Source organism: Microtus oregoni, unplaced genomic scaffold, assembly GCF_018167655.1.
Source record: "Microtus oregoni isolate MIOR12 unplaced genomic scaffold, Mior012 000054F_ref0000373, whole genome shotgun sequence".
Lineage (NCBI taxonomy): Eukaryota > Metazoa > Chordata > Mammalia > Rodentia > Cricetidae > Microtus > Microtus oregoni.
Window position 1 is genome coordinate 8,907,059 of NW_024543830.1, and position 14,422 is coordinate 8,921,480.

The 14,422-nt window shown below is 50.8% G+C and overlaps 1 protein-coding gene across 2 annotated transcripts in view; it reads left to right on the forward strand.

The window, feature by feature from the left end:
- Igsf3 (immunoglobulin superfamily member 3) overlaps positions 1–13,893 on the forward strand; it is a 90,600-nt gene extending 76,707 nt beyond the window's left edge. For both annotated transcript variants that reach the window (XM_041637991.1, XM_041637992.1), the window contains 4 exons: positions 2,745–3,155; positions 5,673–6,080; positions 8,705–9,178; positions 10,866–13,893. In XM_041637991.1, the coding sequence (XP_041493925.1) occupies positions 2,745–3,155; positions 5,673–6,080; positions 8,705–9,178; positions 10,866–11,116 (1,544 nt within the window). In that variant the 3' untranslated portion in view covers positions 11,117–13,893. The remainder of the gene's footprint in view (positions 1–2,744; positions 3,156–5,672; positions 6,081–8,704; positions 9,179–10,865) is intronic.
- The last annotated feature ends 529 nt before the right edge of the window (positions 13,894–14,422 follow it).

Genomic DNA, 14,422 nt, shown 5'->3' on the forward strand with positions numbered 1-14,422 from the left:
TGGAGATTAGAGGGCAACTGATGGGAGCCAGTTCTCTCCGTCCTTGGGTTTGAACTCAGGTTGCCAGACTTGGCAGCAGGTGCCCTTATCCTCTGAGCCAACTTGACGGCCATATCTACAGCACTTTTAAAAGTCCAGTTGCCAATTATATCAGTGTCCCATTTAATTATGAGCTTTGATCTTGGGACCAGAAATAGAAACCAAAAGGGAGTGAGAAGAGCTAAAACTTACGTAGTGTTCGGAGTACACCCAGCCTGGTACTGGACTCTGTAGCTACTGCATTTAATCTGCCGGGTACTCTAGGAGAATTAGATGCACACTTCCGGTGCTCTTGCTGGCAGATGAAAACACCCGCTCTTAAAAGTCCAGGCTGTCCTAACAGGGGGAGTGGGGGTGGGGGGGTTTGAGGGGTTGAGGCTAGCAGCCGCACCTTGCCCCAGGCAGTGCTGAGACAGGCCTGTGAATGCTTCCTAATTAGCTGTGGAGCCTCCTGACTCCTCGGGGCCTCAGGACGTGTCCTCCCTACCCCTGAGACTTGGGAGGAAAGGCAGAGCTGAGAGTAAGAGCTGACCCCCTGCCCATCTGTCAGACATGCACCAGATTTCAAAAGCACCCCTCTTTTAAGCTCCCCAACACTTCATAATATTTTGACACGGGATGGCAAAAAAAGAAAAATTGGAAATGCTTTGAAATATTTCTCTTCCTTGGCTTCTTGGTTTTATGACCATGTGACTGACTTGAAGTTGAGTCATAGGATTCCAGTTTAACATATGCGGTTACTATAGCAATTGAGGTTTCCTTAGTAACAGTTGCAAAAATAATCTGGCCCCAATTAATAATACATTTTAAAGCTCTTTCTACTCCACACAGAACAATCCAGATCATCTGGCCGTACACCAGATAATTCAGGTGGTGTCGTCTGCACTGATTGAGATACCATTTGCATGTGGTGAATTGGGTCGGAAGGGATGAAAGGGAACAGGTTGTTTCAGGCCTCGCCCGAGTCCGCTTGGAAAAGTTGTCCAGCAGGCTAATGCCAGCCCAGTCTCCGGGATTCCCAGGGTGTCCTGAAGGACTTTGTGTTTGATGAAAGGAGAAAGTGGAAGACTGGAGAAAATATAGGGCACTAGAGTGTGGGGCCGTAGCCCATCTTGGTGTTGCTCCATGGCTCGAGGTGTGTGAATTCATAGGTCCTTCATGAGGAGAAAGTCCGCCTTGGCAACACAAGACAGATCTTCAGAGGTGCTTCTGTAGGAATGGTGTTGGGTGCAGACCTGCTGCCTTCTCGCCACAGCCTCAAATTCGTCCTGAACCCATCTGTGTGTTACACAGAGGAGCAGTCTATGGCTGTCAAAGCTCTCCTTCCTTGTACATGAGACTCAGGAGTCCCAGGGTCACAACCAGGGGCCCACCCACACCTGGACAGTTTCTGTGCCTTCCAGCTGCAGGACTCCGGCCTTAAGGAAACGGGCTGCGCAGCCTGGCCTGGAGATGGGCCTGGCTTGTCGGCAGGGGCCCTGGCTGTCCCCTCGCTGTGGGACCTGTACCATACCCCGTTTCCCTCAACTGGCAGAGTGGTCCAGAACCAGGGGTGAAGACAGGAGTGGGGTGACTCCTGCTTCCATGATCAGCCTACTAAGAGAATTGCTTTCTCCTTTCTTGTTTTTGTTGTATTTTGTTCGGTTTTAATAGGAAGGTTTTTTAGGTTGGTAGGGAAAAGCAGAAGCAAGTGTAATGATGCCCAGGGGAAGTCTCCAGTTATCGTCCTAAGATACATTTGACTAGAGTTTGGCTTCTTGGCCCTTAAAGGTGAACTTTGTCTCCATTATTGAGCATGGATATCTGAAGTTGGCCACCCCTATTGCTTCTGGACTGTGATGGTGAGGGTAGCGAGGCTGGTGCCCACTCTGCTCTGTCCATTGCTCTTCTCATCAAGCCTCCCATAACTGTTGGTTGTCACATCTCCAGCATCCCAGCAAATATCGAGGGAGGGCTCTCTGCTTTCCTAAGCCTACACTGCTAGGCTCTGGGGTGCAGAGATGAGGAATTCCACCAGCAGTTAGCACTGTGAGTCTGAGACTGTCCCAGTCTCAGGGGTCCTCAGCTTTTTACAGCCTAGTGGGACAGTGGGTGATGGAGAATACCAGCTGTCTGGATGGAAAAGCTTGATCTCTGTTCCTCGGAACTCGGGGAGAGGCGAGATGGGGGTGCAGGGACAGCCTGGGTATCAGAAGGCAGCAAAGGAGGAAACACCGTGCCTGTTGGGATGGGAGGCAGAAAAGTCAAGAGATTGAATGGAAAGAAGAGTCTGGCAGGGAGGTGGCAGAAAAGACAACAACAGGGAGTGGCCAGAGCTCAGGGTAAAGGGTGGGTTGTGGGAGCTGGGGGATGAGTCCTAGGTGATGGGTCAAGACAGTTAGGCAAGGGCCAAGTTCTGAGGGGGCTTCGTGCTGGCCAAGTGACTTTCTTCTATGAATTCTCCCGCAGTTGGGAGCCAATAAACTTTTAAAGCAAGGTCAAGTTATTGTCGGATTGGCATCTTGGCTGGGGGCAAGCAGTGGTGCAGAGACAATGGACAGGGCACAGGAGGTGACAGGAGATGGGTGACTGACACTGGATGAAGGATGTTACTTCATGGAGTATTTCCTGTTGGGCAGAACCAGCCTCCCAGCCTGGAAGTGAGCTTGGGACGGACCTCGTTTCCATGGCTGGGTCGGTTCTAAGTTGCCCTCTTCCCTTCACAGTGACAAAGCTGCAGGTGAGCAAGTCCAAGAGAACCCTCACCCTGGTGGAAAACCGGCCTATTCAGCTGAACTGCTCAGTCAAATCCCAGACCAGCCAGAACTCCCACTTCGCCGTGCTGTGGTACGTCCACAAGCCCTCGGACGCAGACGGCAAGCTTATCCTCAAGACCACGCACAGCTCGGCCTTCGAGTACGGAACCTATGCCGAGGAGGAGGGCCTGCGAGGCCGGCTGCAGTTCGAGCGGCATGCGTCAGGTGGCCTGTTCAGCCTCACTGTGCAGAGAGCCGAGGTCAGCGACAGCGGGAGTTACTACTGCCACGTGGAGGAATGGCTGCTGAGCCCCAACTATGCCTGGTACAAGCTGGCCGAGGAGGTTTCAGGCCGCACAGAGGTCACCGTGAAGCAGCCAGGTAAGAATGGAGTGTGTGGCCCTCATAGGCCTGTGGCTTTCCTACAGAGACTAGGGCCTAGGGAGCTCTGTGCCCCACCACGCATGCGCATAGGCATGCTTGTTGGCTGTGTCTCCCAGTAGCTGAAGCCTCCTAAATGAGTGCAGGGATTTGTTTCTTCATCAGACTCCCAGCAAAGCAGTGGGAGCAGGGGCAGAAGTCCAGCTGTGGCCTGATCCATGCTGGATGCAAGGACACCGTTCCCTTCCTTTCCCTGAGGATGCTGTGTTCTGGGACCCCTCTGGCCACACAGTGACAGTTGCTCTGGTACATAAAGCAGGAAGTCCGTCTGTGAGGTGCTTTCTGTGGCCGTCACGTCACCACGTCCTGTCTGCCTGCCGGACCACGTTATGAACCCAAGCTGCAAGCTGCACTCCTGCCTCAGCCTCCCGAGTAGCCGTGGTTACAGCTATGCTGCAGTGTGTCACTGGCAGCCTTCCGAGAGCTGATTGACAGCGGCTCTCAGGCCCGCCAGAGTTCTTGCTCTGCCTCTGCCGTCCATCCTATCTTGTCTCAGTTAGGATAACATTATTTTTGCCCCTCCGACCTCTACCTCCCAAGGTCTCTTTTCTAGTCACCAATCTTTTTCCCTTTCTTCCTTTCATTTGATGCCAAGAAGGTCTTCTTGGGTCCTAAACATTATTGGAGGGGTTTCCCCACCTAAAGCTGCTGCCGAGCTAAGTGACAATGCCAAGGGTCACAAGGGTCCCATCGGCAAGCACAGTGACGTCTCTCTATAGTGAACTCAGTACAGAAAGCTCACAGGGTGCTGACCATGACTGTTTTTGCTTTTTCAGTTGATTTTATGGTTTGTGTCCTCATCTCTTTCTTTCTCTGTTCTTGTCCCCTTCTCTTTTCTCCTGATAAGGAAGCATACATTACTGAGCCTTTGCAGAGACTCACGATGGAAAGCGTCAGTCTTGCAACTCAGATACCGTGCCAGCATTAACATCTCATACATATATTTTAGCCAAGCTGTTTAAAAATAGAACCATTTTGTTTTTTAGCCTTTTATTTGCAACAGCAATCTTCTATGTGGCACAAAACACTTAGACAACACTGAAGCATAGAGAGTGAGCGAGTCAGGTCTCCTCTTTATAAATCACTCTGGGGAGCTGGTCCCAAGGCTCTTTTGTTTAGCATCTTCTGGTACAGAGGGGTTCGTAAGGGTCTTTGTGAAGTTTCAGGGATGCTATCAGCAAGAGCCATGGTTCGTACACTTCTTCCACATAAGGAAGCTTTTTCTGCAGCTGTTTACAGCTCCCAGTCCCATCAGTACCATCTTTTCTGTGCTGATGTCATGTTGTTCTCTCTCCACCTTGAAAAAGAAGCCGTTTGGAGGCCCATTGTCTGTGCATATTAAACTGGGTGTTCCTTGCCAGTTCCTTTATGGTTCTGGCTCTCTGCATAGTCCATCTATCATGTGGTCAGACTTAGAAGATTTTTGCTAACACAGGCCTGGTGGTAAGGGCCTATAATCCTGGGTTCTTAGACAGCTGAGGCAGGAGGATCCCAAGTTCAAGGCCTGCTAGTCTATAGAAGCTCAAGGCCAGCATGGGCAACTTAGTGAAACAGTTTTCCATGGGTTGGTGATTGTCTACTGCTGTTCTACTGCTGAGAGGAGACACCATGACCAAGGCAACATATAAAAGAAAGCATTTGATTGGGGGGCTGGCTTACAGTTTCAGAGGGTGAGTCTATGTTCATCATGGTGAGGAACATGGCTGCGGGCATGGGGCTGGAGCAGTGGCTCCCAACTACTGCTGATCTGATCTGAGCCACAAACCCCAGGCATAGACAGAGAGAGAGAGAGAGAGAGAGAGAGAGAGAGAGAGAGAGAGAGAGAGAATGAGAATGGTGTAGACTTTTAAAGCCTCAGAGCCCACACCCAGTGACAGACCTGCTCCACCAAGAACACACCTGCTCCAGTAAGAACATACCTCCTAATCCTTCTCAAATAGTTCTACCAACTGGGAACCAAGCATTCAAATAAGTAAGACTATGGGGCCATTCTCATTCATAGCACCGCAGTGATATTTCAGTAGTACAGTATATGCATAGCATGTGCAGGACCCTGGGTTCAACTTCGCGTTTATCGCTGCTGGGAGGGGGCTGTCACTCTGCCCACGCCTGCCCCTTCTCTTGCTAACTGCCTCTTCTGTCAACCACGCACTTTGGAGTCTCTGCACTTTGGAGTCTCTGCACTTTGGAGTCTCTGCCGTTAGTCCTTTCTTGCTTATTTCTCCTCCTCCAAACATCGAAACCTCTTAGGGAAGGGTTCTGAACCAGATAGAGCTGTTGCTGAGCAGTGGATTCCCACACAGCCAAGGATCCAACACGCTTAGAGTGCCATGTTTGAAAAGCATGCATGGGATGCCCTCCTGTGCTCCAGGGACACCTGTTCAGCTGCCCTCTCGAGAGTGCTGTGCACTGCTTGCTGTCACGTCACCGTTACCGTGTCTCTTTCTCCCTGTTCAGACAGCCGCCTGAAGCTCAGCCAAGCCCAGGGGAACCTGTCCATCCTGGAGACCCGGCAGATCCAGCTGGAGTGCGTGGTCCTGAACCGTACCAGCATGACCTCCCAGCTCATGGTGGAATGGTTTGTGTGGAAGCCCAACCACCCAGAGCGAGAAGTAGTGGCCCATCTGAGCCGGGATGCCACCTTCCACTATGGTGAACAGGCTGCCAAAAATAACCTGAAGGGGCGACTGCACCTGGAGAGCCCTTCTTCTGGCGTGTATAGGCTCTTCATCCAGAATGTGGCGGTCCAGGACAGTGGGACCTACAGCTGCCGAGTGGAGGAGTGGCTGCCCAGCCCCAGTGGTGTGTGGTATAAACGGGCTGAGGATACAGCTGGGCAGACAGTCGTCACCGTCATGCGACCTGGTAAGGCCCCTACCCTTCCGTGTTTCCGTGTTAAGAATATTTTGGATGCTTGTATAGGCACTTATCTCGTCGCTGTGACCAAATGCCCAACAAGAGGCAACTTAAGGGAGGAAGGGTTGGTTTGACAGACGGACCCCTCATGGGGGAACATCGAGTATGAGGCAGCTGGTCACGTGACATCCAGTTAGGAAGCAGAGAGATGTGGGTGCCACTGCTTAGCCGGCTTGCTCCCTTCCCTCCTTTTCCTCACCAGGACCCCAGCTCGTAGGGTGGTGCTGCCCACATTCGGAGTGGGTGTGTCATCCCTTCTCGATGACGCTCTCTGGAAATGCCCTCCTAGACATGCTCAAAGGTGGTGTCTCCTACGTGATTCCAAATACAGTCGAGTAAAGGGTAGCTGTCACAGTCCTTAAGAAATGATCCGCAGGGCTGGAGAGATGGCTCAGCAGTTAGCAGCACTGGCTGCTCTTCCAGAGGACCCGGGTTCCATTCTCAGCAGCTCACAGCTGTCTGTAACTCCAGTTCCAGGGGACCCAACAGCCTTAAACAAGCAATGCACATAAAATAAAAATAAATAAATCCTTTTATTAAAAAAGGAAGAAATTGTTTGCATATGAACATTTGTATTGTACACTTGTATTCTAAATTCTCTCAACTTGTTTTTCCTGTGAACGGGAACTTGCACATCAGGCTTTCTCCTCAGGTGATTAGATTTCTTAATTAGAATCAAAGCCAGCAGTTAATTATTCTAGATCATAAGACTATGTTCCTTTTAAAGCATACATTCAGATCGGAACAGGTGGTTAGTATGACAGAGACCTTGAAACACTGGCCCTGCGTTCAGAAGTTGTGCCGGTGGATTTTCAGTAGAAAAGCCTGGCTTCTTTAAGCAGAAAGCAGCAAGGACCTCCAGCCGCCACTCTCGCTTCCAATCATCTCACTGGCACTAATGACTTTTCCATGTGGCCTTTTGTTCCTCTTGTCTCTATTGCCATTTCTAAAGTGTGTAAACGCATATAATTACTGGGTGTAATTATTGTTACATTTAACACATAATTAAGACTGAGATGTGCAGCGTTCCCGTGCCTCCCGTAGCACCACAACACCACTGAGCCTTATCAGCAAAGAGTCAACCATCCCTTGAGGACATGGCATGGAACTGAACTTGCGACCTGTCAGTGTAAACACCTAGCCTTATATCTTCCTGGCATCTTGATGTGCACTCCTACGGTCCTTGTAGCATTGCAGGCTCCTCTCCTTGTGTCACATCTGATTTGAGCTAGAGTTGGAGTAGTCAGCAGCTGTGCTGTGTGCCATGCTGTCTCAGGGGAGGGCAGTGGCTGACTTCATCTGCGCGTGTCCCTGCTGGAGGAGAAATCCCCTTCGAGTTTTCTTTTTCTGTGTACATAGTTGGCTGTTTTGCGGCGGCTGCTGCTGCTGCTGTTGCTGATGCTGCTGCTGCTGCAACCTTGCCTGGAGGCTGGTGCTTCTCTTTCCCTGGAAGTAAAGTGTAGGGAACAGGGAACGGCAGCTAGACACACTTCCCCAGCTCCTACCCATTTGGCAGATCACTGGGGAAGCCCCCATAGAGTGGGCGGAGACAAACGTTTATGGAGAACCAGCTAGGTCCCTGCCAGTTAGAATGATGTTCTAGTCTTCCTGGTAGATTTCTCTAACAAGGAAAATGAGCCTGAAGGAATTTTCTGCACAGCTGAGAGCAGACAGAGTGGATGCAGGTTTCTGTCCTGCTGCAGTCGTGATCCCAGTGTGGCCCCTAAGCCTGAGACCCTATACACAGTCTAGAGTCCCCTCCATCTTCCCTCCTTCCTGCCCTCCCTTTCCCTTGTTCATTTATGCATTTATTTAATTAATTTTCTCATGGGGGTGGTGAGACAAGGTCTCACTATGTAACCCTGGGGAATTCTTAGACCAGGCTGGCCTTGAACTTACAGAGATCTGCCTGCTGTTGCTTCCCAAGTGCTGGGATTAAAGATGTGTGCCACCATACCATAAAAGAAAAGTTTTTAGATTTAAAAATTTTATTCTATGTATATGAGTAGTGTGTGTGTGTGTGTGTGTGTGTGTGTGTGTGTGTGTGTGCACGCGCACGTGGAGTGCACATGTGTGCCTGGTACCTGCAGAGGGCAGCAGAAGGGTCTCCTGGAACTGGAATTAAAGATGGTTGTAGGCCTCTATGTAGCTGCTAGAAATTGGGCCCCAGTCCTCCACAAGAGCATCAAGTAGCCGGGTGGTGGTGGCGCACTCCTTTAATCCCAGCACTCGGGAGGCAGAGGCAGGTGGATCTCTGTGAGTTCGAGACCAGCCTGGTCTACAGAGCTAGTTCCAGGACAGGCTCCAAAGCCACAGAGAAACCCTGTCTCAAAAAAACCAAAAAAAAAAAAAAGCATCAAGTGTTCTTAACCACAGAGCTATCTCCCCAGCATCAGCACACCGTCCCCCCCCCCCCCCGCCCTTCTCCTGCAAACCCTTGGCATCTGGCTTATTGACTTGGGTTTTGGGGCAGCTTGAACTCAGGTCTGTGTAGCGAGCCCTTTCAGCTCTGAGCCACCTTCCTGGGGAAGTAAATCAGCCTTTTTCCCTTCTCTGTTCTTGTCCCACCCCAGATGCCGCCCTGCAGGTGGACACAGTGGTCCCCAATGCTACCGTTTCTGAGAAGGCAGCTTTCCAGCTGGACTGCAGCATCCTGTCTCGATCAAGCCAGGATTCCCGCTTTGCCGTGGCCTGGTATTCTCTAAGGACTAAAGGTGGAGGAAGAAGGGGCAGCCTTGGTATTGAGGACCAAGAGGAGGAGGCGGTATCAGAAGAAGAGGATGGTGAAGACCCGACAGAGAGGATGGTCCTGCTAAGCGTGGGACCTGATGCTGTCTTTGGTCCTGAAGGCAGCCCCTGGGAAGGCAGGCTGCGCTTCCAAAGACTCTCGCCCCTGCTGTACCGGCTCACGGTGCTTGAGGCGAGCCCCCACGACACAGGCAACTACTCCTGCCGTGTGGAAGAGTGGCTGCCCAGCCCTCAGAAGGAATGGTACCGGCTAACCGAGGAGGAGTCGGCTCCCATTGGCATCCGGGTTTTGGACACAAGTGAGTTTCCCCAGTTACACAAGAAGGTGTCCCTGTTGTCCTTGCAGGGTTTGGAAAGTGAAAAAGCTTGGTTGTGGATTAATAAGCACTTTTCCTCACTGCTATGGGCACTTACTAGTAGGGTTTGAGATGTGGAAGAATTTGACACACTAGCCCACATTGCTGACTGACCCTTAGTTACCCATGCAAAAAAAAAAACAGGGCTAGGAATTAAAATGATGACATACCGTGTGGCTTGTGTGATCAATCTGACCTCTACCTGAGCCAGTACAATCTCACTGCACGCATGTCTTGCTTGGTGTTTCTGTTACACATTAGAATGCCAAGTCAGCCTGCAGTGACTTAGCGAGTGTTTCCAGACTGCAGGAGGGAGGGAGGGAAGAGGGGAAGCCGTCAATCATGCCTTCCCTCATGTCCCTGGGTCACTTTTATTCTGGAATCTGACTTAGGGGTGGGTGTCACAGATTTTGCCTGGTCACTGAGACCAGCCTAGAAGGACAGAGCCGGGGAGTTTGGAGAGACACAACAGCAGCCTATCACCTCAAATGGGTCCTGAACATGGTCTCCTTCCTGTGAGGGCCTTTCACTCCAAACAGAGACTAGAGGAAATGCTTGTTTGATTGCCTGTTTGTCAAAATGTAGAGTGGATCAGGCCGACCATGGTGTTTGCTCCAGTGGAATCGGCTTAGAGTTCAGAAACCGAAGAAATCTCAAGTTTTCAACCTCGTTTCAAATCAGTTTGCTCATCCTGTCTTCTGTCATCTTGATTTGAGGTTCAGGCTGCTCGGAAATCTCTGCCCGTATCACTTCCTGTTGACCTCATGTTATGTGAAACTGAAGCTTTTATGGGTTGAGAGTGGTTGGCCACCAATAACTTGATAGAAATTTGCAAACTATTAAGTGTAAGCGCGTGCTGCCTTAGTTCTGATGGTGTGCAACTGTCTGACAGAAGGGAAATGGAGAGAGCCTGAACCGATGTGCACCAGTGTCAGAAATGAGAGTGTCGAGGCCACGCTTGACCTGCTCTGTGGATCCCTGTAATAAGCTTCGTGAACACAGGGCTCACTGGGAGACCAGCTGCCTGCCAAGGGCTAATAGTTACCGTGCAGCCTGACCTGGTATCAGGGCTTTCGCTTCATTCTCTACCATGTCTGCTGTAAGCCCACCTTGTGCAGGCAGACACTGGACACTGTCCATGGCCCACACTGACATGCCAGTAGAGAGTGTTAAGCAAGTGTCTTTCCGGTACAGTTGCTCCTTGAAGCAAGCAGGCAGGCAGGCAGGCAGGCAGGGATTGTGCTAGATTCCCCGAGAGAGGCGTCTACAGCAGAACTGAGCACAGAAGGACCTGGTAGATACCTGCTTACCACAAAGGGGAGGTGAGGATGAATGGGGGTCAGCTTCTCTGACACCCCAGACATCGAGTTTCACGGTCCATAAGATCAACTTTAGTGTAAGACTTTCCCAGTAGAAATGGAAACACTGTATCATTTGAACTGAAGGGGAACAAATGGCTGGGGTGTTGTGAGAGACTTAACAGGGAAAAGTCTCCCGGCCACTGGAGGCAGGGGGAGGGCTAGGAGAGCGTGTGGAAGCGCTCCATAGGGCAGGTGACCTCTCCTCTCAGGAGCGGGAAGCAGTTCCATCCAGCCCTAGCTCCCCACTGACAGTTCTTGCTGCCTTCCAGGTTCCACCCTGCAGTCGCTCATCTGCTCCAACGACGCACTCTTCTACTTTGTTTTCTTCTACCCCTTCCCCATCTTCGGCATCCTCATTATCACCATTCTGCTGGTGCGCTTCAAAAGCCGGAACTCCAGCAAGAACTCAGAGGGCAAGAACGGGGTGCCCCTGCTGTGGATCAAGGAGCCGCACCTCAACTACTCCCCGACTTGCTTGGAGCCCCCTGTGCTCAGCATCCATCCTGGAGCCATAGACTAAGGGAGGTGACCCCCAGCAGACGTTGCCCGTGGCAGGGTCGGGTCAGAGGAGCCCTGTGGGCTTTTCCTCATTGCTTCATGCTCTGTGATTGGACAGGCGACGGCACCCGAACTCTGCGGTTTCCCTGCAGGAACCAGTCAGACCTGGAATGTGTTGGAAGATCCTGGTCACAGAGATGACTGCCTCCAGGTGGCAGTTCTGGTAGCTCTTTGCACCCAACATCCTGGGTTTCTAGTTTTTGGTTTTGGTACCGTCGTGCGTAGCTCCAGGTGCCGCATCTACTCGCCAGTCTGTCTCGTGTTTTCAGATTGGTGCTACGGGGTTTCCTGTTCTGTGTAATGTACTCTTTTAAGCCCCTTTGGTCCTCTCCGTGTGGATCTCACAGTGTTGTGGAAGGGTTTCTTTCACAACTGAAAAGCAAGAGGAAGACGACTTTATAGTAACAAGAAATCTCTTCCAAGACATTTTTGTTTTTGCACATTTGAAAATGCCACCCGTGGATCAAAATACACCCAAACATTTTTTTTTTTTTTACTTTCTTAGCAAGACTTGAAAAATATGTGTAGCGTGGGCCCAATTTGTATCTTATCTTTTCCCTCAGCTGGAGTTGTTGGAACCACTTTATAGTCAAGATGAAAGCATTGAATTTTGCTTCAAAGAACTGCGCATGTGCAGAAGAAACCCTGTGGAACCCCGTTAGGATTAGATGGTGTCCAGCGAGCCAATCTGCCAGCGGGGGCGAAAGGGGATCTGGTCCTTGCCAAAAAAAAAAAAAAAAAAAAAAAAAAGGCAAACCAGCCTGAAGGATGGGTCCAGCGTTCCAGATGGTGGCGCCTGGTTTCCGAGGGTTGCCCTGAGCATACATACCTACTATTGTAGTGACCAAAGCCAGTGATTCGGGAGGGAGGAAAGAAGGCTTGTCGTTGGCAAGCTCAGTCTCCTGACTGAGCAGGTAGCTTTCATCTGCAGGTGCTTTGCCAAATCTTCAAGGGGACAGGTCCAGTGAACCCGGAAGGGACTGCCTGAGTGGAGCGCTGTGGTCAGAGTGGCGGCTGTGTGTGGCCCCATGGAGGGTGCTGAGCTGTATCACACTGAGCTTGGGAGAATGGAGGGGTACGGGGGTGTCCCTAGAGCCTGCTGGAGAGGCTGGAGGAATTCTCACCTCTCTCTGTCTTCCTTCCAGACGATGAGGTCTTCCTTATCTGTCACTGCTCTCCCCGAATCTCACTGCTGTGGGGATTTTGTCCATTTGTCCTAGGAGAGGACCAGGAGCAATTTCTTGTGATCTTTGCTGTCTCCTAGTCTCAACAGACAAGGGAACACAGTGTTGAGTCAGGGGTTGTCCCTTTGCTTTGTTGGAATGTGTGTGTGGTTTTAGGGTATGTGTGTGTGTGTGTGTGTGTGTGGTTTAGGTTGAACGGGTGTGTGTATGTGTGTATGCGCGTGCACGCGTGCTCAGGTTCTCTGGTTGTGCTGGTAGCTTTTAATTTTCAGCCCACAAATCCGAAATCCACTGCCCTGCCCCTCCCCCCCCAGGCCAGATGCTTAGCTGCTCTACAGCCTCAGCATCAATCTCGAGTCCTGCCTTTTGCTCACTCTGAAGACCTTGTGAATCCCCCACTCCCGCTCTCCCCCATCTTCACCAGCCATACCTTCCCATGGGAATTTGCATCCTGAGTCCCAAGATAGAGAGCCCGGTGGAAAAAGCTGCCCAAGACTGTGGAAGTAAATCTAACGAGAATGAGCAAACATGGAAGCTCCAGGAGTTCCAGGCCTCTGGGCCCTGTGGTTACAGGTCCTTCAAGGGATCTACTGGGTGTGGGCTACTTGTAGGGTGGCAGAGGAGAAGAGGGGAAGCAAGACAAACCTTCCTCTCCTGTCCTGGCCCTCTAGTTCTCTGAGAGCTGTCCAGGCACCTTAATTCCTCCGGTGCCTACCCTGCTGGTTCTCATTTATGCTGCATCAACAAACGGGGACCAAACTGGCTCAGTCAGGAAGAAAGAATGTCTTTTGTTCTGTTCCTTCATTTCATGGGTGTGGGCTCTTGGTGGGTAGTTGCTGACTCCTGGCTTTTAGGCTGAGTCAACGAGGGAAGATTGACTCCGCCACTGGATGGGGAGATGCCAGAGGGCTGGCCTGGATTAAAGTTTCTGATAGGCTCTTTCGCCACGGAAAACTGATGCTTCACGTAAATATGCAAAACGGTTGCAGGACGTTCGAGGGAACAAAGAAACCAATGTCAGTATTTTAACAACTGCTTTTTGTGTGTGTATGTTCTGGGAGCTGGGGATGCAATCAAAATTGAACTCTGAGCTTTCTATGAAAAACAAACAAGCAAAAACCACAGGGCTTCTCTGTGGCTGATTCCATGGACATGTGTTGTCAGCTGAATGGTGATGGTGCCCTCCAGTGGCTGGATGACCTCGCTGCACATTGTGTGCTGGGCTTTGGTCTTCTGAGTTGAGAGAGAAAAGGACTCCATAGGGACTCCTGACACCTGTCCTGTCCACTGTGCTAGGCCTGTCCCAGGACACTCTATGACCACACCCTCTCTCACCAGGGTGTTTCTGTAGCAAGTTTTCATATTCGTTTCAAACAATGGTTTCTCTGCGTTCATTGTTGGAGAGGGATGGGTTGAAAAGACTATCCGTGCATGAAGTAGAGAGCTGTTGGTTTGTTTCAGTTTTTTTTTTTTTAAAGGAAAAACTATTTGTAAGCCGCTGCACTAAGACATTTTATATGCACTGCAGAGACTGTAGTAAATTATGTTGACAATACGCTGTTTACATTTTCTGGAGTCCGATGCCCTCCTGCCCCTCGCTGAACCAGCCACCTCCAGCTGTGGGACTGTGCTCGGTGGGTGGCCTGGAGTTCCACCCTTGGCACTGATGTACCAGATTCGAATTTTACAAGCTGTAGCTTTTCTATGCATGCCCTCGCCCAGCCTAAATTATGTTTTTGTACAAATGATAAAAAAAAAAATCTTTCTCAAGATCCTTTTGCCACATGCTGAAGTGTATTACAAATCTACCCCGTTACGACTGCTGCCCCAGGAGCTGTGACACGGAGGAGCCAGAAGCTGACATTGGGAGGGGTTATGTGACTCGTTTTCCTTTGGTGGGAAATTTAGGGTAAGAGGACACTGATGCAGAGAACCTGCCGGCTCACTAGGGCCTCTGCAGCAGACCCCACCGTCCTGTCTCAAGCCTTGTTAGTGTTCGTGAATGGAAGTAGGCATTTTTCCGGCTAGACATAAGGCCGGAAGCTGGACAGTCTCAGGCAGTGAGACTGAGCACCAGTCACTGT